This window comes from Physcomitrium patens, chromosome 5 (genome assembly GCF_059467195.1).
Source record: "Physcomitrium patens ecotype Gransden chromosome 5, ASM5946719v1, whole genome shotgun sequence".
Lineage (NCBI taxonomy): Eukaryota > Viridiplantae > Streptophyta > Bryopsida > Funariales > Funariaceae > Physcomitrium > Physcomitrium patens.
This window is the reverse complement of record NC_143414.1, coordinates 2,673,333-2,697,754: the sequence shown is the minus strand read 5'-3', so window position 1 is coordinate 2,697,754 and position 24,422 is coordinate 2,673,333. Positions and strand designations below refer to the sequence as shown.

The 24,422-nt window shown below is 34.8% G+C and overlaps 3 protein-coding genes across 7 annotated transcripts; 1 reads left to right on the top strand and 2 right to left on the bottom strand.

Moving 5' to 3' along the window:
- Positions 1-228: 228 nt before the first annotated feature.
- On the bottom strand, positions 229-3,093 carry LOC112282161 (uncharacterized). The gene is made up of 7 exons (XM_024519473.3): positions 2,729-3,093; positions 1,734-1,973; positions 1,552-1,600; positions 1,323-1,374; positions 958-1,124; positions 728-832; positions 229-414 (listed from the first exon to the last, which is right to left on the bottom strand). The coding sequence occupies exons 1-7, from the start codon at positions 2,923-2,925 to the stop codon at positions 274-276; spliced, it is 951 nt and encodes a 316-aa protein (XP_024375241.1). The 5' UTR covers positions 2,926-3,093; the 3' UTR covers positions 229-273.
- Positions 3,094-4,136: 1,043 nt separating this feature from the next.
- On the top strand, positions 4,137-7,158 carry LOC112282436 (glucose-6-phosphate isomerase, cytosolic). 4 transcript variants are annotated; one of them, XM_024520009.2, is made up of 2 exons: positions 4,137-4,265; positions 5,242-7,158. In XM_024520009.2, the coding sequence occupies exon 2, from the start codon at positions 5,326-5,328 to the stop codon at positions 7,039-7,041; it is 1,716 nt and encodes a 571-aa protein (XP_024375777.1). In that variant the 5' UTR covers positions 4,137-4,265; positions 5,242-5,325; the 3' UTR covers positions 7,042-7,158. The 4 variants fall into 4 exon arrangements, with proteins under 4 accessions (XP_024375777.1, XP_024375776.1, XP_024375775.1 ...); XM_024520008.2 differs by having other exon boundaries at positions 4,154-4,293; XM_024520007.3 differs by lacking the exon at positions 4,137-4,265 and adding an exon at positions 4,462-4,523.
- Positions 7,159-9,188: 2,030 nt separating this feature from the next.
- On the bottom strand, positions 9,189-12,930 carry LOC112282796 (uncharacterized). Of its 2 annotated transcripts, XM_024520874.2 has the most exons (7): positions 11,903-12,919; positions 11,280-11,546; positions 10,623-11,066; positions 10,360-10,458; positions 9,932-10,071; positions 9,388-9,767; positions 9,189-9,264 (listed from the first exon to the last, which is right to left on the bottom strand). In XM_024520874.2, exons 1-7 carry the CDS (start codon positions 12,668-12,670, stop codon positions 9,236-9,238), a joined length of 2,127 nt encoding a protein of 708 aa, XP_024376642.1. In that variant the 5' UTR covers positions 12,671-12,919; the 3' UTR covers positions 9,189-9,235. The 2 variants fall into 2 exon arrangements, with proteins under 2 accessions (XP_024376642.1, XP_024376640.1); XM_024520872.3 differs by having other exon boundaries at positions 9,189-9,767; positions 11,903-12,930.
- Between the last annotated feature and the right edge of the window lie 11,492 nt (positions 12,931-24,422).

Genomic DNA, 24,422 nt, shown 5'->3' with positions numbered 1-24,422 from the left:
AAATTAAAATCTTGTGGTTTTGTGCTGTTTTGTCCTCAAAAAGTTCATTCTTTCATTAAAGATTTGTACGTGTCAGTATCTTCATGTTTGCTTGTGTGTTTTATATAAAAAAAAGTCAAACACAATTAGAACTTCTTTCGTAATATTTTTAGAAAGATGATGCAACCATATATGAATTAAAAAATTTGCATCTTAACAATGTAAATTAAGCAAGCTTAGAATGCGCCATGGAAAAATCTGGTATCTTGATCAGAAGGTTGACAATTTATATGATCAAGCGTCATTTTCCCGTCTTTGAGCAAGATCAAATAAAAAATCAAACAGAGTATTGTATGCCTTTGTGGCTTCTACAGATCTATCAGTGGACTTAACAAGTTGAGTTCCCTTAGCTGCTCGCATTAGCTTCTTTAGTTCCTGCAAAATCAAAAGAAAGAAATTGAAATTCAGGAGTTTATGACCACCTGAACAAAAATACTAAACAGATTGCATGTCTTGAAACAAATACTTACATTGTAATTCGAAATTCTTAATCATAATTCTTTCAAACAATAATCTCTTCGACCGCACTGAATAATCAAAAATGTCTGAAAAGCTACATAGAAGTGACCCTAAGACCACCTAGGCTCATTGAACAAGTATAATAGTTGATGAAGTACCCACTTCAGTAACCGATAAAATCCATAACGCTCCCATAAACAAAAACTGCACAACAGGGCGTACTACGTACCTGCCGGTCGAAGTACACGTCATCTGCAGTTGAAAAAACTTCATCGTTTACAGCCCTCTCACCATCTAGAAGGCCTTGTAACCACCGCGTGGCTATCTTCGCCTCCTGCTTACAGAGAAAAAAAGGTAAGTTCTAATCTCCCCATATTTTCATGTTCTTCACATCATGGGGATCTACAGTTATGTCAACAAGAATCATAAGAACCATGAGTTAGCACAACTGCATCATACTTCAGAAAGGAGTTCCACTTCTTCATCACTGGCTTCTTTCTCATTGATTGGGTCTTCGCTTGATTTAGATAATTTAATTCGAGCCATTAAACCTGAAAGATCGCCGTCTTTGCACGCCGTCAGAACCTGTTCCATTAATTCAGGATCAGCTTCTCGAAGTAGCCCCCCTAAGCAGCCACAAAAGTATAAGTGGCTGCTACATTTCATAAATAGGTGTCCAAGAAAAAGATACAACTTCATACATGACTGAACTAAAGGTCCACATGCATATGACATCAGCTAGATCGAATATCCACTCTAAATAAAAGAGACCACGATCAATCCATTTTCTTACTTGTATATCAGCATGAAGTGAAAGTGCTCACCTATGAAATTGAATTGCCGTCTCTTCCCATTCCGCACATTAGGACTCAATGACTGTAAACCAAAAAAAAAACAACGCAAAGCATTAACAAACAGGCAAGCTGATTGAAAGAAATATAATTAAACTTCACATTTTCAGACGTCGAGACAGAACAAGAGATGAACTTATGGTGGGATGGAACAGTCCACTATTACTAAACACAAGTAGATACGCAGCGAATGCCACTATACCTTGACCAGCATGACAGCATCGTAAACCTCCTCATCTAGAGATGCCCACCTGCAAGTTCAGAGTGTGAGAGCGAGAAAAAAAACGTACGCTACTTATGATTTTCTTCTATCTGACATCATACACAAAATGAGATAAATTCTAGCATGTGGTTAATAAGTAAAATACAATGGGCAATGTCCACCTAATAGCTTGCCGAAGCTGAGAGGGAGAGAAAGTAGCAAGCTCATTCGCCCACTTCAGAGCCCTCAGAGCTTTTCTTTTACTCTGTCCCTTGCTTTCCTTCTCATCAGAATCCTCTGTAATATCTTCCTCGGTCGACTCTTCAAGGGCATCCCCACGTTTGGTATATTGCAAAAGACTCGGCTTGATACTCTTCTTTCTTCTTCCGTGGCTCTTGCCTGCGGTTCCTGAATGCGCTTCCCTGACGAATCAAGGCACGACAATCTATTTAATGGAGGATACTAACACTAAACAGTTACCACAGAGTTCATCAGAACAAGTTCATTGGGCAGAGGAGTTTGATTGGCAATCCGTGTGATCTTAACATCCATGATTGTGGTCATTCGCACCAATTAGACACGTGAAATCAAACATTGACCAGTAATGATAAACCCTAGCAAGATAAACCTGCAGAATTAGCAGGAATGTTCCAGTGTTGCTACATCAGACACAAACCAGGATTTGCAATTTGTAAAATGCTCATTTCTACTCCTTGGACTATTCTCTGGTTCCGGGATTTGCATGAGTAACCCACGGAGAGAAATTCACTCATAAATAGCCCACAGCACGAGAACTCAGCAGAAATCTAAAACCAAGTTCAACAAATTCAAAGTGGCATAAATATTGCTAGTGGGGCTGAGTTCATTATGCTAACGCCTCAAACACTCCCAACCCTGAAATTTGAGACCGTCTCCAATTCCAAGGTCTTTATCTTACTTTTACCGAACATCTCCAAGTAAGAGACCCTCCACAAAATCATTTAAACGACAAGCGAATGTACGAAGGAGCTGATGATGTGGACGATTTCGCAGATTTGGCAACATCACCTTCCTCAGTTCGGCCACATTACATGCATTTGAGTCACTACATCAACTTGAACACAGAAGAATTCAAAACAATAATAGTACACCAAGCATGGAACTATCCGAATGACGAATTCAGTTGAAACATGATTACCTGATGCTCCATGACGGTAAGCTTGATAATTGCAGACTACCCCAGTCGCCAGACGCACGATCCAACGATTTCAGAGAAGAAATGAAGCAGGAAGTAGAGATCAATGATCTGGGGGACGAGCCAGGGCTCAAGCGAGGCGACAGCCATAGAAGCTTAAAACTCGAAGGTCTCCACAGCTGCCTACCGACTTGCAGCATTGCGAAATGCTGCTGTATCTTTGTGTATCTGTCAATTCGGGAAAACAAAAAATAAATAAATAAATAAATAAAGGAAAAAAAAAAAAAGAAAAAAAAAGAGAGAGGGTATTCTTGCAGGTTAAAGCAGCGACGTAATGGATAAGGAGCTCGACAAACAGAGCTTGCCTGCGTAGAAAAGTGGAAGAAGGCAGGGAGAGTCTCTACCCCTAAGTTCATCCATCCAAGTGGATGATTGCCTTCGTAGGATCGACGAATGAAACAATATTAACGGGAGACTTCCGGTCTACGTAAGGCTTTTTAATTATTTAATTTCATTTGTTTATTTATTTATTTATTTATTATTTGATGAATAGCTCTTTCATGAAATAAGAAATTGTTACATGATTTTTATTTTATTTTATATTTTTTTCCCCTAGTCACAGTATATTTATATATACACACATACAAATTTAAGTTTAAGTCCCTCTTGTTCGGTAAATGTCTCTTAACCTTTACAGGTTTGTTTTACTTCGCAGAGTTTTATTTTTTATTTTTTATTTTTTTATTATTATCAAACAAATAAAAGTAAAAATAAAATAAAATAAAATACACGTCATAATTTTTGTTTATCGTTTGATTGAAGGGCAAAGAATTACATGAATTTTAAACAATTTCATTATACACGTGTTCATATTAGTGACTTTATGAATTTTTTCTCAATTATTTATTTAAATAAAAAATATTCTGAATGAGAATTTTTAAAAGCATACATATGAATATGGAACTTTAGTATTAGAGTGATGGTTTAAAATAATTTTATTAAGTAAGTAATTGCACAGAAGCTAATTATCGTTACTTAGAGTTTGTATTTATGCATCGTGATATTAATAAGTATAATATAATATAATATAAGTATTTAACAAGTCAAAGATATATGTTACGTATACTTATTTTGAGTGCACCCCATCCTTGATTTGGACTCTACTTTAAAACCCTATAAAAGATATATTTGAAATAGTCCCAAGCTTAAGTCTTTATAGAAATGGGTGTGTGGGTACATGTTAGAACATTCAAATCAAACATTTAGAATTTAAAAAAGAAGTTAAAAAGAATGCACCTGGGAGAGTGAATGAATGTAGTCAGATGAATGAATTGAAGAAGATGAAAAGTAAAAGGAAGGAGGGGGGTTGTGGGGGGGGGGGGGGGTGAGAGAAAGCAAAAGGGAGGGAAGTGGGCGTGGGGTTTGGCGAGCACGTCATATTTGGCAAGGAAGAGAGTGAGCCTTATGAATGTGTGTGTTTATGAATGGCTGACCAGTGATGATCGGCGATGATCGGCACTCCGCCACCAATGACGCCTCCGTAATATCTTCTTCTTCGACTACTACTAGTACTGTTCTTCTATTATTATTCATTATTATTTCTTGCCGATTCACTGTTGTGTATGGTTCCTCATGCCACCGGAACCTTCGTTTTTGGCTTCTCGCAGCGCTCTCTGTCTCTCTCTTAGTCAAAACCTGAATCGACACCGCTTGCTCACTCAATCGTCGCCTTCTTCCCCCAGCTGGTGTATTGTGGTGTAGTGGGGGGTTTGATCTGTAGTGGGTGCTGTCCTGCGAGGTGGGTTTTTCGCATTGTGCACTCTCTGGGATGGTTTCGTGTGTTTGTTTGTAAGGATGTGTAGTTGTTAAGGTGAAGGTTTGCATTGCTGTGTTGGGAGCGTTGTTGGGTGTGTTTTTTTTGTTTAGTTTTGTTTTCTGTTTTTGTTTGTGGGGGATGAGGGAATGGCGATTGAATAGTTTGAGGGATTTGGGACTGAGCTGTGCTGGAGTTGGCTTCAGATTTGTTGTGTGGGTGCGAATTTCCATGTCTTTGATGAGACAAACCGTCTGTTCTGCACATTGTCATCCCTTACTACCGTTGTTTGTTGCATCTTAAACATCAATCGGCTCCTGTTTACGATTCGTGTCCTGGGAAGATTGGGTTTTCTGAAGTTGACTGTTTTGTTCGAGCATTGCGAACTTTTCTTAGAGCTGTCATACTCAATTGGCACAGGGTTGTGAATTTGATCCAATGTTTCGTGGTATGATGGAGGAGGGTTTGGTGATGCGTTTGATTCCTTGCTTGTTCAAGGTCAGGGTTAACAGAGGTTTTGTATCGCTAGATTTGCATCGCGTTGGGGTTGCTGACCTTTCGATATCATCGTGTTACTACCGGGAGCCGTGTCATTGCAAACAGTGCGTTGATTCGTGATTGTTTGTTGGTTTTGAATTTTGACTGCTCGTTTTCGAATTCTCCTAGGAACTGGTTTTGACTCGCGCATTTGGATTCGCTGCAGGAATGCACCACGTTGAGCAATTTTGAACTAAAATTGTGCTGAGATTTTGTTGAAATCTCGAATTGGGTTCCTCCAGCAGTCGCTATGGCGAAGGGGACGATAGCGGACAGCGCAGCATGGAAGAAGCTGCAAGGGCACGTCGAAGATATCAACAAGACACATCTCCGGGACCTCTTGAAAGATGAGAAACGCTGCCAGGGTATGATCAAAGAAGTTGACGGAATCGTTTTCGATTACAGCAGGCAACGTGCAACTGCAGAGACCGTGGAAGGCCTCCTCTCTCTTGCCCAGGCAGCCAAGCTCTCGGAGAAGATCGAGGCAATGTGGAGCGGCCAACGCATCAACGAAACCGAGGATCGGGCCGTCTTGCACGTCGCCCTTCGAGCGCCTCGCGATGCTGAAATTCTATGCGACGGGAAGAACGTTGTCCTTGAGGTTTGGGCCACACTGGACAAGATAAAGGCCTTCGCCGAGCGTTTGCGGAGCGGGGATTGGATTGGTGCTACCGGGAAGCCCCTCACAGACGTAGTCGCAATCGGTATTGGGGGGAGCTTCCTCGGTCCGTTGTTTGTGCACAGCGCTCTCGAAACTGACCCGTCCGCTCAAGAGCTCTCCAAGGGTCGCTCGCTGCGCTTCCTCTCAAATGTGGATCCTGTGGATGCGTCCATCGCGCTCAAGGGTCTCTCTCAGGAGACAACCCTCGTGGTGGTCGTATCGAAGACATTCACTACGGCGGAGACGATGTTGAATGCGAGGACTTGCCGGACATGGATCACGTCGAAGCTCGGAGCAGATGCCGTGTCGAAGCACATGATTGCGGTGAGCACGAACTTGAAGCTTGTGAAGGAGTTCGGCATTGACCCGGAGAATGCTTTCGCCTTCTGGGACTGGGTGGGGGGACGCTACAGCGTTACCAGCGCGGTGGGTGTCCTACCCCTCTCGTTGCACTACGGATTCGAGAAAGTAGAGGAGTTCCTGCAAGGGACGTGGAGCATGGACCAGCATTTCCGCAATACACCGTTGGAGAAAAACCTCCCGGTGCTCCTCGGGCTTCTCAGCGTATGGAACGTCACCTTCCTCGGGTACCCCGCTCGTGCAATTCTCCCTTACTCACAAGCTCTGCAGAAACTCGCACCACACATTCAACAAGTTAGCATGGAGAGCAATGGCAAAGGCGTCGCAATCGACGGCACGCGTTTACCTTTCGAAGCGGGGGAGATTGAATTTGGGGAGCCCGGCACGAACGGCCAGCACAGCTTCTACCAGCTGATCCACCAGGGGCGCACCATCCCCTGCGACTTTATTGGCTCCGTGAAGAGTCAGAAGCCTATCTACATGATCGGGGAGAAGGTGAGCAACCACGACGAGCTCATGTCAAATTTCTTCGCTCAAGCAGATGCTCTCGCCTACGGCAAGACGCGGGAGGATCTGCAAGCCGAGAATGTGAAGGAGTCTCTAGTCCCTCACAAGGTTTTCACTGGCAATCGCCCCTCCTTGAGCATTCTCCTCCCCGCGCTCAACGCCTACACCGTTGGCCAGCTGCTATCCCTCTACGAGAACCGAATCGCAGTACAGGGATTCGTGTGGGGCATTAACTCATTCGACCAATGGGGCGTGGAGCTCGGCAAAAGCTTGGCTACCAAGGTGCGCTCGCAGCTGAACGAAGCACGCACGAAGGACGCTCCCGTGCAAGGATTCAACTACAGCACCACGTATCTCTTGAAGCACTACTTAAAGGGGAAGACGTCGGTGGCGAACTCCGACCCCAAAAACGTTTTTCCGAGCGAGTTCCAGAGTTAGGCAGGAAAGAGGCGATGTCTCGCACGCCCAACCCACACCAGGTCGTGGTTTTCTTTTTAAACTCTGCGTATGCGACATGAATGTATAACGGCAAATAACAGACCAGGAATTACACGAGCCTGCTCTTGCTTGCATTCCTTGTGGAGAATGATGTGTGTATGTGAGCTTGTTGGCGGTGGATTATCTCGTAGCAGCGTTGCGTTGCAGACTGTGGGTTGCTGTTGCTACTTGACCAGAATGAGCGAGCGCCATGGAGTGAAGCTTATGAGCAGTATGCATTCTATCTCTCGCACCGGGAATATTCTATACAAGGTGAAAGCAAGTCTCTGATGTTGCTTACCGACATGGTTTCAACTTAGTGGTTTGCTTGTGTTGATCTAAATATTGAGTGTTCGTTTCTTCATGTGTGGGTTTTAGAGGAAGGGAATGGGTTAGGGATAAATTTCTTGTAGAATACGTGTAGTCTAATTTTGCTTTAGCGATTAGGCCTCCACTGAATGCTTCTTTTGATGGACTAGAGTTTTCCTGCAATTTATGGATACAGAAATGTGGGTTGCAAAGAGTGGATGCTTTGTGATGCAGTTTGATTGTACAACCTCCAGTTTCACTGCTTCATAAAGAAAATACCTGGAAGATTAAATTCTTCGTTCTCCTTGTGGACAATGCATTCTTAACAGAACTTCGAAGTGGACAGTTTCTTTTTGTTCGTTTTTGTGTAATTCTTTGAAGTCTATTTTAAAGCTGTTTTTCTTACCCTGACGTCCCATAAATGTGATAAAAAAAAAAAGCTCCAATTCTATCAAAATAATGAGGATATGATATACATACATAAAAAAGTGCTAAAAACTATAGATAATTTGTTATGGTGTGCTCAAACGACGTTAGTATATAAATAGTATGTATGTTGTTTATACGATGCTCTTATGCAGTTCTCACCAACTATTGAAATGATATTATTTTCATTTGCTAACGTCGATAGCAAACTCAATTTTTTTTTAGTTATTACTGGGGAAAATAAAATGATATTTTAAAAATTCTATACTCAAGGTGTAAACCTGTTTACCAGGTTAGTGGATAAATGTATATTTTTATAAATGACATATCATCCTTTTATGATTAAATTAAATTTAAAATATATCTGAAATGAAATTTATGTATCTGGAAATTTGAAAAGATTCTAAAAGATATATTGTTTTAAAGTTGCTTCACTTTTGGAATATTCTAATCCGTGGTTAACACTGAGTTTTTATTTACTTTAATTGTCTTGACATTCTTCAAAATATTCATAAATCCAAATGGTACATCTTGCCATGGATTGAGAATTAAAAGCATGTTGTACGTCGTTTAATTAGATGATAAGTGAGAAATTACAATGCTCTTTAAATTTGAATACAAAAAATAAAAAATTCAAAAAACAAACTTGACGTGACAATGGTTTTTGAAGTACTAATGTTGAAAGAAAAGACAAATGTAAAATATTGGTGCAATTTTTTTTACAAATTAATAAATGAGATGCAAATACAACTCATGCTTGGTACCCACTAGTTATATCCATATATACATATATATATATATATATATATATACATAGAAATCTATTAAAAACATTTAAAATTTAAGATAAAAATACATCTTCAATATTCCATAGTTTCCATAACATTATTCAACACAATTTTCGGTTTGAGGATTAAACATCTGGCATAAGTATTTGTAACTATTCCACAATAAAAACATATGAGAAATATTTGTATCATGCATTTATTAATTGTTAGAAATTTTTACTGTTGACCAATTGGACTTTTTAAGCGTTCTTAATCACATGCTTTTCACCTCCATTTGATTCCACATTCTATTATTGCTTTAAGTGACAATACAAGGTATACATACCATAAATAATTATCATAACAGTTAAGGGAATGTGAGTGGCACTAGAAAAAACCGAAGATATAACGCTCACTTTTTATAAACAATTTATGCCAGCACGACCGACCCCTAGAGATGTGTCAGTTTGAGATATTAACATCCATTAAATATCAGACATTCTTTTCCAATGATCACAATTGTCTTTATTCTTGGTATCAACACATAAAATTATACTGTTCCAATTATTGAACAATGACATCATCACCCCCAAAACTGCTAAGTACTCCATGTAAGAATTAATCAAAGTTGCAAAAATCTGTATCATGTGTGTCTACAAAAATGTTTGCTTGGTTGTCACTCCTGCACAGAATGCGTGAAACTCACTTAATTTGTATATAATTCGACAATAGCAAGTGAACTACATCCTACCACCTGCCCACCCGCCCTTAACTTTGGTTTGTGATCTCACTTCTGAAAGCTTACCGTCAGGCCCATAATCTCGCTCCATCGCCAAAAACGTCCCCTTATCGTAGAACCAGCCTATCCCTACTGTCAGAATTCCTTCTTCCTTTGCCTGCACTGTGGCTGTGATGCCACCTGGTAACCATAAAACAGCAGGATCCTCGCTGATGGGTTCGCTCTCTTCTTCCTCTTCGAAGTACTCCATGAGGGGCTCTGGGAGATCTTGCTTCAGCATTACTTCTTGACAAAACTGTGCATATGCAGGTCGGGTCAGGGGCGAGGCATCGGGCTGATGAATCGCCATGGCGCTCATCTCGAAGGTCTTCCAGGAGCCTGTCAACTTGTTTGGTGAGAGCCGGTCTCGTTGAGAAAAGGGTGCTAGGTAGACACCCCCTGTTTCACTGGTGCTCAAAACAGGAAAAATGGTCAGCTTCTGAAAATGGAACTTCAAATGATAAAATGTTGCTATCTTTAGACCAATAATCTAAAATAGTTCAGCGATGGTGACAAACGGGTCAAAAAGCAACGTCTCCGCTGTTTTGGGGCAATTGTTTAAGAACTGTACCTGATAGACTCCATATTACAAGGACCCATCCATTGTTCTTCGTATACAGCGACACGGAGAACTTGAATCTCTTCTCCCGATTCCATGATGGCAATGGTGTGAACAAGACGTAACCTTTTATGTTTGCCCGTCACTAAGCACTGCAAAATTACAACGAAGACTTTGTCGGCAACTTCAAGGTGCGGATAATCTCATTGAAAAGTCACAAAATATTACCACTTACATTCAGGAAATGTAATGCAGGAGTGAACTAGATGATGCATTTCACTATCAGCAGATTCCATATCGTGCAAGAAAGATTGGATACATACTGGAGACAAGTTTTCTCATTTCAGTTGCTTCTTGATAAACTTGTTTCGCCGACAATATATAGAATGCAACACTAACAATTTAACAAGTAAGAACAAGCACTGCAATTTTTCTTTTACCTGCTCTATTTTAAATGTTGGAGACTCCTTGTACCCAGGGTAGCTTGCAGCAAGATCATCTGGCACAAGCGATACAGGGCCTCTTGAGTAGGAACCATCCTATATCACCACAAGGTGTGAGTTAGCATGGCAGCCATTCCTATTCACAATCCACAAATCCAGAAGATACCAAGGTGGTGTGTCCACACACAGTTCCAGTACAGGGAAAGAGTACTCAGATAAATGAACTGATAACGAGAAAGATGAGAGACGTAAACACTGACCGAGAAAAAAACAAGGCCTGGTTCCATGGTCATGGTGTCCTCTTCCATAACTTCGGTCCAAACATTATCACTATTTGCAAGAGGTGCCTCATCCACAGCGGCAGCGGTGCCCACGGTAGCGTTCCTTAGCTCTTCTACCAACCCTGCATCAGCTGTTTCCGCCTTGAACATAGATTTCCACTCTGGATCACTTTCTCTGAGCACACCACATTCTTGGTTTTCCTTGTCAGGATTGTAAAGTGCCTCGGGTCTAGCTTCTGCGCCTTGAAGGAACGCCTTGGTCTCCTCTACAGTGCCAAATTCCTCTCCTGTAGCCTCCGGTGGGTAAACCATACCTTCTGCGATGGCTGACGATGCAAGCTCAATAGCATTAATGCCCTCACCCTCGGTAAAGTCCCCTTCACCCTCTAGATCGTCGTCCTCAAACTCGTCATCGTCATCGAACTGTCAATTCCCCTCAATCTTTTAAGTAATTTCGTTATGCTTAACGTGAAGACTAGGATCCTTTTCAGACAAAGCAACCAGACAATTTTTTATAAAACAAAACCCAAATGCAAAATGGGATCGAGACTTGGAGAGAACATCTGCAGATCTTGGTACAGATTTGAATCACCTAAAAATAACCGACAATTTAGATGATTAGGATGAGAATAGTACCTCTTCATATCCTAGCTCCCCTTGGCTATTCCCAACCTTCCACATGACCTTGCGGTGCAGAGAGGTGCCATTGATTTTATCATTCTCCGGACCTGGGATAATGTTTACATTGCACAGCACAGTGGCGTCGTAGAGATACTCTTTCGAACTTCCAAGTGCCACTGGCTCCATCTCAGCTGTAATGGGAGAGAATGCAGCTCCGATCCCTTGCCACACTCCCGCATTGCTGCTCACAAATGTTGGCCATAACGGGTTGGGCATTTGTTCCTGTCAACGCAGGTAATTGATTTAGTGATGACAGCCAAGGCCCTAATAAATTCAGTGAGACCCTGGATACTGGGGTCAGGTACCTCTCTGGATAAAGCGCAAATGGGGTTCATGCCTGACCGTCGTATAAAATCGACGCAAAAATCTTCAGTGCACAAGCGGAGCCATGCTGCGTCAAATTGCTCACAAGCGTGAGAGCTAAAAGTGAGGAAACCCTCAGGGCATGCTGTGGTCGTTAAGAACAGATTGCATTATCGAGAACGGTGGGGACAACGACAGCCCAATTTCGAAATTTAGTTATTTAGGTTGAGAGAAGCGATGAGCTAGAATCCCTGGTGCAAATGAGTGAGCCATACCGGCGCCTGAAGCACTTCTTGGACCTCAACAGGAATGCCTCCCGTAGCCACCACGCCAGTGTAGTCATCGTCGTCGAAGTTCATTTCAAGCCTCCCTGCCGCAACTTGAGGCGCAATTCCATTTCCGTTAGAACCTTGCCCTCTTCCTGATTTCCCATCACTGCCTTGTCTGCCTCCTCCTCCTGCCGTAACACTTCGCCCGTTCTGCTTTGAGCTAGGATTTTTCGCTGAATCGCCTCTAGAGGCTTGATACTCTGCTTCTGCAACATCTCTACTCCACACATTAGCCCTCGGACCTGCTTTCTTCGCTGGAGCTGAATTTTTCCCAGCAGCAGCAGCTTCTCCCTGAGACTTTGCTCCTCCTCCTCCTCTCCCTCCCCCTCCTTTACCACCCGGCTTCTTCCCTTTCGAGTCTTTACCCTTACTTTCTTTCGCGTTTCTAACGACAAACCGAGACAATGTCCTTGAGGGCAACATTGGGGAGGGTATGCTCCTGAAAGGCAACAAGGGGCTCAAGCAGCGGTGACACGAGAAGAGCTCGTGAACACCACCACCACCACCTCCACATCGTCTTATTACTCTGGAACGCGATACATTAGCTTGTACACAATTTTGGTGGAAACTAGCACAGTTGGGCCTAGACAGCATACTAGAAGACGGCGAAATGCGCACACTGTGCGCACAACAGGGTCGATGAGCAGCGCATGCGGTAGTAGAGGGTTTGAATCCTCCGTTCAAGGAACCACGCGCCATGGCTTGCACCGCCATGAGTCGCCGTGACACTACCACCCAGCAACCCCGAACCAAGTCTCGCCCAAATTACACAGCACCACCACAACCCACAACGAACAACAACCCACAAAGCAGCAACGATCCACAAGCGTCTCCTCCACCATAAAATTCCTCCTCCTCGCCTTCTTCACCGTAATCCAACTCCATCCACGCGCCTCCCTAACAAACACTCAAAACACATCACACACACACACACACCCTGCGAAACGAGCTTCAGGTTCCAGCACAATATCAATCATTCGAAAATGAATGTTCCATTTTCTTTGACCGCACAATGATGAATGAAAATCCTAATCATAAGAAAAGCAAAAAAGCATTAAAAAAAAGAAAAAAGAAAAAAAAAAGAGCAAAATACTTTCACGCAGAACTTCCCGCTGTACATCTCATTCACACAAACAATTAATTAAGCAGGTTTCCGTGCAGCGGCAGCCAAATCGAAAAAAACCAGTAGTGGAGTCTAAGTTAGTATCCATGAAGTTAATTAAGATGTGGGGCGGCAACACGAAAGGGCAACGGCACAGCCCACTCCATTTGACTGACTATCACGCTCACCACAACGATTGACTGACTGACTGACTTGCTTCCAGTTGTGAGAGAGTCAAAGGCCCACTTCCAGGCACAAAAGGTTCAATGGCGTCGCCGCTTTAAGCAATTCGGCCCTCTCATGAACTCATTCACAGAAACAACAACACATGGAAGAAGAAAAGCATGGAAACGTTGTGGTCTCTCTCAATCATGCACCTACCCACCACCATTGCAACACCACCATTTTGTGCAGCAAGGCAGCCAATTTGCTGCTGGGGGACCCAATTTCACTATTGCGTTGCTAGCTAACTACGTGATTGTTGCTTGCTTTTTCCCCAGTCTCTTCTTCACCATCTTCACTGCAGAGGGGGGAGCCAGCTTCACCATTCATTCCCTTTCACTCGTCTTGGTAATGGATCCCAACACTCGTTTTGTTGCAACAGGATTTCGGAGAAAGTGTTTGTTTGATTGTATATTTGTTTGTTCGTGTGGAATCGACTGCTGGATGAGAATATCTTTGCTGTTGAAAACTGCATTTTTGGTGAAGGAATTCATTGTCTTTGCTTTGGGTGGGTTTGTTTGTTTGTTTGTTTGTTGCGAGTAGTTTACAGTAAAGGTGGAGTTTTTTTATTTATTTATTTTTTTTTTCCAAAATCGAAGTTTTGTGAGGAAGTTTGTATGCAGTGGAGTTTTGATGAGTATTTTGTTTTGTTTTTGTTTTTGTTTTTGTTTGTTTGTTTTTTTATTTTTATTTTTTATGTTTGTGTCCATGTTTGTGTGTGTGTGTGTTTTTTTTTTCTCTTTTTTCCTTATCTCTTGGATGATAGAAGGCTATGATGAGGATTAATGGTGTTTTTTGTAACTTAAATGGAAGGAGGACAAAAATCAAGGCTGGACAATGTGACCTAATTTGCTGCATATTAGAGGGGAAACTGTTCAGAGATTCAATCTAAGCAGAAGTCAATTGGAAGGTGATAAAAAAAACTTTCTTTTCATTGTTTCTTTTTATGTGTGTTGGTCACCTTGAAATACTTTTCAAAATTTATTAATTTGTCCTAGAGATTGAATATTTACTTGCTTTTTAAAATCCTATTTCACATGAATTGAGTTTTTGTATTTGGTGATTGTACAAAACGTTCTAATAGGTAAATCAAAGTGACAACATCAAATTTAAATGACAACAATTTTAGAAGTTTTTAAACTTAAAATGAGCTCAAATTTTTTAATAAATACTGGAAAAAAGAAATAGAAGATTCAATAAAATTTACACAATACCCCTATACCTGCAGGCCCTTTACTTGCTTTAAACATGTATACAATTATTACAATCTAAAAAAGACTAAAAAAATATTCACATGAACATTGAAGAAGTAGGTTTTTAAATAATTTTAGGATTTAAATTAAAATTTTACTATTATTGAAAATTAACATAATAAGTTAAATATAAATATGTCACACAATTAGTTTAAAAACCTTAGGATATTTTAATAAATAATAATAAATTTTTGAACAATTATCATACAATTTTAAAATTTTAAATACGTTTAAAAAAATTATTTTATGAACATTGCATTACATCATAAAAATATTATTATTATTATTATTATTAGTTTCTATTTGTAATTCATTTTAAAATTTCAATATTTATTTTTGGTATATTCTATAAACAAACTAAGAATGTAACTATCAAATATGAATTTTAAGTATGTATAAAAAATTATCCAAATTTTGTAATAATTAAAATTGAAGGTATCATGTAATCAAAAAGATTTAGTTAATTTAAATAAGATTAGAATAATAATAATAAAAATAAAAATAAATAGAGAGAGGAGAAGGAGGAGGAGGAAGACAGAATAAATGAAGATAAGGAGATACATTAGAAAGATAAACCAAAAAGATAAACAAATTATTGTATTATTAAGGGACTATACATATTTTAAATAATCTTTTTATGGAATTAAATTTGAATCTTATGTATTGTATGTGGAATTTTTATGTGTAAAATGAGAGTATTGCAAAGATGTTTTTGAAGCAAAGAAGAAAAAAAATTCTACAAATTTTTAGAATGTTACTAGTGTCTCTAATGTCAAAAAGGATGTAGAAGTTGCACTTTTACATCAAATATGTTATTAAAGACTATATATGTACACAAGCATAAATTAAGCATTTAAGGTTAATGCATTTATTAGGACTAATGATGGACGTTTTTGAAAAAATAAATTGGAGAAGTTTACAAAATGCATATTTCTATTAATGAAGTCATTAGCTCAAATTTGTGTGATTTGTAAGATTGAAGATATAATCAAATATAAGTTTTTTTTTTTTTTTTTTTTTTTTTTATACTAGGAGATTCAGATTTTATTTTATTTATTTTATTTTGAAATATATGCATAAGATTTATTATATTTTTTTAGTGCATTAAATCAGAAGAACCTATACAAAAAGAATTTTTTATTGATTGATAAAAAATACATTGAATTGGTTACTTGATCGCAAGAATAATAAAGGATAAAAATTAATAGCAAGAAATTTATAAAAAGAACATGTTTGTGAATTTGAAGTGTGTAATCATGCTTATATTTTTACTATTTTGGGTTTAGTATTAAATATAAAGATTTATAGCTATAATTTTTTTTTGAACAAGCTACATGAGTTTTAAAGACAAAGTACATTCTTGTAAGGCATAAATTTAAAAAAATATTTTTTTAAAAAAATAGATTAATTTTAGTGAAAATTTTTCTTAAATTCTCTCTTATAAATGCCAAATAATTATTGCATTTGTGATATAATTCTAACATTGTAAACATAAAAAGATATTCGTGTTTAAAATTTTCATAAAAATTAAGTTCTATATATTTTAACATATATTATTTGTTTCATTTTTTGATACTTGATCAAACTACAAAGAATATAATGATTTGTTGTTTAGGATCAATATGATTTGGTGCTTTTAGGTGTAAAGCATACTTAAAAATGTTAGAAGTTTGCAAAACATATTTGCTGTAGAAAACTTGCTTTCCATTAATTTTTTAAAAATCAGACATTTAGTTTTTATATTGAATTCATATACATTGTACTTTTTATTGTTAGTTACTTAGAAATTATTGAAAAATCTTTTGTCCTAAATGTTTGTGGGATGTCTAAGCATCTTTAGCAATACATATGTCCATAAGTTTCTATAGAGATACCAAAGCTAAAATATTAAACCTTTCATACTAATTGTTGAGTAATTTTTTGATGTTGTGCATCCTATTACTCTATGTTTAAGATTATACTTGAAATAGTTCAAACTGTAGTCATTTTTATTACTACAACCATTTAAAAAGTATGAATTTTATAATAAGTAAATATTTATTATTAAGATCATATTAAAATTAATATTTATTCTATTTCTAAATATTAAAAATATATAATTATAATAATAATTTATTTCTATTGTAAATTAGACATAAAATTAAAACTTGCTTTTGTATAACCACATATTTTGGTTGCATTCTTATACATTTTGTAATAGTGCGTTGTCATGATGTAACACGATTAATAGGTGAAAGAGTGTGGAGATTATTATAATTTAAGAGATCTTAGTTCAAAGTATTAGAACAAATTATCTTAGAAATATAATTAATAGCCAAAGGGGTAGAAAAATTAAAAGGTATCAATGCTGCCTTTTAGAAAGGTGACTTCTACTTACTTTGTAGTACCATAAGTAAGGCAAATCAAAATAGATTGGGAAAATAAATGATATAGGAATCCTTAGAAGAAATTTAAGAGTAAATTCTAGAAAAAAATTACTTAGAAAAACTAGATATTGATACTCGGAGAGGGCCGGTTATGAACCAGGGTCGAAATCAGACCTTGAGGCACAAAACCGAGTCTCGATGACGACTCCGGGACTCTTTGGCAAATCGGAGAGTGGGATTTGAAAGAAGATTGAATAGGGTTTCTATGGGCATTGATTTTGGGTGATTTGGAGTTGATATGAATTTGTAAGAGCTTTACAAAGTTGAGTTTTTTTTTGGATGACTTGGGTTTTATGAAATAAAATAGGGTTTATGTTTTGAGTGATTTCGAGAGTTTTGTTGCAGATCTATGGGTGAAATTTTTTGGGTTCATGGTTATAGTTGTGTTAAATACATGTTGTGAATTTGAGCTTGATCTAACGGTTGAACTGAGAGATATTGAGGTTTAAAAGAGTCAAGGTCTCAGAAAGTAGAATTCTAGGTCCAGTGAGGGTTTTTAAGATTTCATGCAATCTACCAGTTGGATTGGAGTAAAACTTGTGTGAGAGGATATTAGACTTGTTTTCCTATGTCCATGAGAAATTTGAAACCAATCGAATGGCGCACAAAAGCGAAATTGGCTCTGGAAAGTTGGCAACAAGATTGGAGAAGGAGGCCGGCTAACACCCGAACACATTTTTGAGGTTTTCGTCAATTTGGTAACTCCGATCCTTTTCAAATTTTTTTTGCTTGTTTTGAACTTGATTTTTAAGAAGTGTGCAAATTTTGAATTGAGATCAACGGTTTATTCATTAGATATTGAGGTTTAAATCTGTCATAGGAATTACTAGGATTTGGATTAGGATTTGGCTAGGGTTTAGGATTTAGGATTTGGATTAGGATTTAGGGTTTGGTTAGGGTTTGATTTAGGGTTTGGATTAGGATTTGGTTAGAATTTGATTTAAGGTTTGATTTAGGGTTTAGGATTGGATTAGGATTTGGTTTAGGATTTGATTTAGGGTTTGGTTTAGGGTTTAGGGTATGGAATAGGGTTTAATTTAAGATTTGTTTAGGATTTGACTTAGGGTTTAGGAATTATTAGGGTTTAAGATTTAATTAGGTTTGGTCTAAATTTGAGTGAAATTCAATAGGGTTTTAACTAGAATTAAATTAAGGTTGAATTGACATATATTTGAGTAAAATTTGTGATCATTCTAATATTTCTTTAAGAATTTTATTGTTTGTTTGAAATTTCTTTGAGTTGTTTTGAATTTGATTACGTTTGTTTACCATTATTATAGTCTAATTGGAGCATTGTTAGTATTCTATTTAAGATTTTGTTATCGCAATTTCTATTCTTCCTTCTACAGCCAGGTGCCCGGAGCATTCTCAAGCAAGACTTCACACATTACGACGGCATTGTGTTTAAAAGTTACCACTATGGTAACCACTATGTTTAATTAAGGACATGCGTTCATACATTAGAAAAATATAAGCAATTAACACCTATTTATTATTATAAAACCTTTCATCACGTAATAATGAAAAGAACTAGCCATCACAATTAAATTTCTATGCAACAATATGAAATTTCTATGATATTATTTTTGAAAATTATTCTTAAAATTGCTTAATTATGCAACTTGTTACAAGACATAATTAATAAAAAAATTTAGCCATTTCATTGAAATATTTAAGAATAAAAATAAGAATAAATCTATGAAGTACATATATTTAAGTAATTTATAGTAAGTACTATATTATATTGAAAAGCTCAAGGTTTAAAATGCATATTTATTATGAATGGTACTATGTATAATATTTGAATGAGAATACATATTAAATCTGAAGGCCTTCAATCAAATATGAAAGTAATATTAAAAAATTATTTATTGTGAACAAAAATACATGCATTTGGTTGGTAAGTTTTATCAAAAAATATCTTCAAAAGTTTAGGTGATCGTTTGAAAAGCAAATCTTATTCGAAATTTTCAATAGAAATATTTGTGTAACAGCTTAGGTAGCTAGAGATTAAAAACTTAGACCACACGCTTTTAATCTTCCACGTATATTATATAGAAATAAAATCAATGTCATCTTTAGTCTTTTCAAGTATACTTTTATAATAAATTTTCTTTTAGGTGGAAAACTTTCTATTTCCTTCACAAATAACTTTCAATTATTTAATTCTATACATAAAGATAAATATATGTGTCCGTATTTAATTACAATACCAAGTTTTTTTTGTACGATTTATATATATATATATATATATTGATGATTGAAATAGATGTTATGTCTCTAAAAACATAATAAAAAATTCTTATGTAATACTAAGTTTTCTAGATATATATATATATATATATATATATATATTTACTTTTAAAATCTTCTTACTTCTTTTTGAAAATATGATGCCTTAAAGGTTTTAGGTCATTCTCCTTTGAGCTTATATTTTATTAACATTGTGTAACAAATGCATGTATTTTTCTTATCTATTCTTAACAATACTATTACACTTGTGATAACTACAATGAGGAATATTACAACAAACTGTCAAAAAAGTTTGAAAGTAAACAGTATTTTTAAAAAGAACTGAATCCATTGTGTGAATAAAAGAAATTTAAATTGTTAATTTTTTTTTTAGCAAGAGAATCTTTAACAAGGAATTAAATTATGATGATTTTTATAATCAAAATATTTAAAATATACTTGATATATCTAAAAAATTTCATCTCTTTCATTAAAATAGGTATAATTTTGTTTATGATTGTATCAAAAAAAATTCTTTAAAAAATTATTAATAAAATATAAAATTTTATTTCTATATTAAATAAAAATTAAAATAATTTTAGAATTTCATTTCACATTTGGATGAAATATACTTATAAGATTTTAATAATATAGTTTTATTTATTTGTTTGTTTTGTGGATTTTTTGTGGTAGTTTTTTTTGAATTAAAATAAAATACAATGCAAGTTCAAAAATTTAATTTTGCTTTATGAAGAAAAAAATTTATAAAGATTTTTTTTATTATTATCTATTTATACACTAAATTTAAAAACTTTGTTACTAAGATTGAAGAAAATAATTTTCAGTTTATGGTTTGTTCTATACACAGACTATGTTATAATTTAAGAAATTGATAGTAAAACAAACATATTTTAAGATTAAAATTTAATTCCTTGATCTATTATCAAATGCAATGATCTTCTTTTTTAATTTAATTAGAAAGACATACTAGATATTTTATTTTTAACTAATTAATTAATTACAAATATAAAAGAATAGAAAATATTTTTTTATTAGAAGACATAAAAATTAAATTAGTAATTATGAATATAATCATATTTTTATAAAATTTTATATTTTAAACATAGAAGACCTAATCACAAGGTAAAAGATTACAAAATTAAAAAAATAATAAACATATTAAGTAAGAATTATAAATAATATATATAGTAATTATTTTATAAAATAATAGTTTTAAGTTTCAAAAGAGTTATATTTTTTTAGATTTTTTAAATATATTAGTTTTAAATTAATATTAAATTATGTTTTTTTTTCTTGTTTTTATATATATATATATATATACATGTGTAATCTAAAAAGATGGAAACTTATAACTTTTTAGATTTATAATATTATCTTTGATAAGTTATCTTCCAATAAATTATAATCTCCAATAAAGTACAAAAAAATAGAAGAATTGACCTAATTCTATAATAGTTAAGTTATAATTCTTATATTACTCACATAGCACATCCATTGTATGAACTATTATACAAAGGTTATTATTTTAAATAGGAAAAAAAATATATTAAAATATGGCAAAGATTAAAGAAATTATTGACATTACTTCCAATGTTGAAAAAAATTGATTATAAGTACAATAGACTAATGATTCTTATAGTGGATATTAGTCCGATTGCCATTTGATGGACTATAGGTCAAGATGATTCAAATAGACATGGATTTGGAGTCGAGTTTGGAGCTAAGATTTTAAGTACTGGCCAATGTGCATATTCATAAGTGAAAAGAAAATTATAGGAGATTGTTTTAATTATGAAAGTTGAAAAAGATTATTTGATAGGAGCAATGGTGGTGATTGAAATAGATTATTTGTCTTTTTTTGGAATGATTATTAATTGTACAACACCAAACATTGCAATATTAAGATAGATTGCTTATATCAAGTCATTAAATCCAAATTTTAGGCATGTTGTTGAAAAAGTCAATTTGATAGCAGATATGTTAGCTTGAGTAAAATATGATGGAGAAGATGAAATGATTGAAGTTATTGATGATGTGGGTACAAAATTTTATTCAATTTGACAATTGAACAAGAAAAATAAACCATTTTATGAAGAAAATTATAAAAGAGAGTTATTAGATATTGGACATTATTTAAATATATTAATCAAGTATGCTAATTGGTTGATTAAAAAATTTAAATAGATCAAGAAAAAAATATATAATTTTATATTATAAAGAAGATTTCTTTGGAAGAGGCCAAGATTAAATATTGGAATGCCACAACAAGTAGTAGATACAAAAGAAGATCAACAAAAACTATTCAAAGAATTTCATGATAGTCTACAAGCAGGGCATATATGAATTTGGGCTACTTTTGCTAAATTTAAAGAATGATATTGGTGGAAGAATATGTATCAAGGTGTAGCTTCATTTATAGAATCTTATATAACTTATCAAATATATTCAAATGTATAATATCAAGATAGTCTACATCCAACATATCTTTTGGCTATTTATTTTAAATAGATTGCCATAGTCCCATCGACATAATAAATAGGACTATTATAAATGAATTATTTAATTTTGGCTTGTGAAGATTTATTAAACCAAGTAGAAGGCAAGGTACTAAGAACAAAGTCTACAGAGGAAATTTATAAGTTTTTTCTTGAAGATGATATTTGTTTCTATAGATGTATAGAAAAGATTATTGGAGATTATAGAGAATTAGATGCATACAAAGCTTATGAATTCTTTAAAAGATGGAAAGTTAAATTATCATTGACTATTGTTTATAATCCATAAGAGAATGTAAAGAGTGAACGTGGACATCTATCAATTGTAAAAGCCTTAGTTAAAGCTTACAATGAGAAAGTGAAGGAATGGCCTCAACTTCTATCTTATGTATTGTAAATTGATCAAACAACACATAGTTTAGTGACAAGATATATGCCAATGGACTCATAACAGATCAAAAACCTATTATGGCAATTGAAGAACATGTGCCAACTCAGAGTATGCTACGTTGGAAAGATGAATTGATAAAAGAAGACTTATTGGCTATTAGAATTCGACAACTTAAGCAAAGATCAAAAGATGTGGAGAAAGCATTGAAAAGATTACAAAAGGCTAGGCTAGGAAATAAGGCTTAGTTTGATAAACAACATTAATTGAAGCCTAGAGCAATTAAAGGAAGTAATTTGGTACTTATTTATGATAGCAATTTGAATAACGAGTACAATACTTTGTGGAAGTATTTAAAATAGTGATTTGGATCATATATAGTGGTAATATTTGATGATAATGCCACATATTCATTAAAAGAGTTGGATAGTAAAAGGTTAAAGATACTTATTGCTGGGAAGCAAGTAAAGATTTTCAAAAGACAAGATAAAGAAATCAATATGGGGGATCATACTGAAGATATGAATATTTTTGAAGAAGATAATTATATTAAAATAGATGGTGAGAATAGTAATGAAAGAATTCATATAAAAAATAAAGAGATGGCATGATGTTAATTATGACATATGGTTTATTTGGTGCATACTAAAAGATGCACAAGTTTGAAAGAGGTGGATGTTGTGTTGTAAGACAACTATATGATAAAAATATAATTAAAAATAAATTTCTAGTTAATATTTAATCATTTTGGTTCAATAGTAATTCAAGATATTTAAAATGGCTTTTATAAAAGCTTATTAGTTTATTTTCTTGTCTTAATAGCTAGTAGATTAAAGGTTGGTTAGTAATTTTACCTTCTAGACTATAAAACTTCTTTTCGTGCTTTAGATAGGCCATAAATTAGCAAAAATAAGATAAAAGAGATAAATAATTAATATAATTGATACTAACATTAAGTTGAAAATATGATCAATCTAAACATTTCCTAGAATAGATTAGATTGATATTCGGGGATCAACCATTTGTGGCTCAGGGTCAAAATCAAACCTCCATCTACTAAAATGGATGCCAAGAACAAAGTAGGAATTCATTCAAATATCAGTAATTGGGATTTATGAGCTATCTTCAAGCTTCTTTCAAAGGTATAAGGTTTGTTTTTGTAGGATTTAGAATGACTTTGTAAATATTGTTCAAAGTCAAGGTTTGTATTGGTAACTTAGAATTTATGCAATACAATTCAAACTAGCATTTTTAGCTATTTTGTGCACTTAGTATCACATCTGTAATTCAAAATTTGATAATACTTGGTTTATTAGGTATATTAAGTGTGTAAAATTTTATATTAATTTAATGGTGTAATTGGGAGATATCTAGGTTTTGATACAAGAAAGTATCAAAATTGGACAATTTATAGTTGGATAGGATTTGGCATGGTATTAGAAGACTTTGAGTTCAAGCTACATTCCAATTTTGAGTTTAGCTTAAAAGTTGAAGAAGGAAAAATAGCTACTAGAATATTTGCATCAACTATTAAGTTGGTAACCAAGTGACATCATTGTAGTTTTTTAGACTTTTTTTTCAAAATTTATAAGTTAGATTAGATTCAATTTTTCTAAGCATATGGAAGATTTATAGTAGCATTTGTATACAAAATTTCATACTGAGTAGACAATCAAATTATGAACTATGGCTTACCAAAGCTCACTAACAAGAATTAGAGCTTACAAAGAAAAATCAAAATTACCTAATTATGAAAGCAATAAGGTAATTGAAGTTAATGTATGATTGATGTTACTAAAAAGAGTATTTTTGAGTACTTTGTATTGACTTTAAGCACTTTTGAATTAAAATTTGAATTACATTCTTCTTGTATAAATAGATCCTATTAAGATTTTTTGGATATTTATAAAACACAACTTCATCTTTTAGAGCTAGGTGTTGAGTGCATTTCCAGTGCTGTTAATTTGTAAAGGCTTTGGCTCGGATAAATAAGCTTTCAAAAACTTAAAAGATGTTGCTATAGCTTGACTTATACCTCTGCAATCAAATCTTTATTCTTGTCATCTTTCAAAGAATTAATTGTTGTATGTAATAACTTAAGCTATAAATTGCTCTAATGAATCTGATATCAACATTGTCAACAATAAATCTTTGATATTATCTTTCAAGCTATATTGAAATTGATTGATAATGGCTTTGTCATTTCGATCCATGTTACAAGTAAGATTTTAGAATTTAGCAACATATGTAGTGGTTGAATGTGATCATTATTGTAGAAATATGAGCTTGATCTTTGTTGTCTTTCTCAATCACTTTATCCAAATGTA

Bases quoted from the DNA above. Each gene is read 5' to 3' on its own strand.
- LOC112282796 (XM_024520872.3), bottom strand. From the start codon at position 12,670: ATGGCGGTGCAAGCCATGGCGCGTGGTTCCTTGAACGGAGGATTCAAA. The intron at 10,072-10,359 runs GTAAAAGAAAAA...GTAATTTTGCAG, and splicing joins CAACATTTAAAATAGAGCAG to TGCTTAGTGACGGGCAAACA. The intron at 9,768-9,931 runs GTACAGTTCTTA...TTTGAGCACCAG, and splicing joins TGTAATATGGAGTCTATCAG to TGAAACAGGGGGTGTCTACC.
- LOC112282436 (XM_024520009.2), top strand. From the start codon at position 5,326: ATGGCGAAGGGGACGATAGCGGACAGCGCAGCATGGAAGAAGCTGCAA.
- LOC112282161 (XM_024519473.3), bottom strand. From the start codon at position 2,925: ATGCTGCAAGTCGGTAGGCAGCTGTGGAGACCTTCGAGTTTTAAGCTT. The intron at 1,601-1,733 runs GTGGACATTGCC...CTGAACTTGCAG, and splicing joins CAGCTTCGGCAAGCTATTAG to GTGGGCATCTCTAGATGAGG. The intron at 1,375-1,551 runs GTATAGTGGCAT...TTTGGTTTACAG, and splicing joins ATGCTGTCATGCTGGTCAAG to TCATTGAGTCCTAATGTGCG.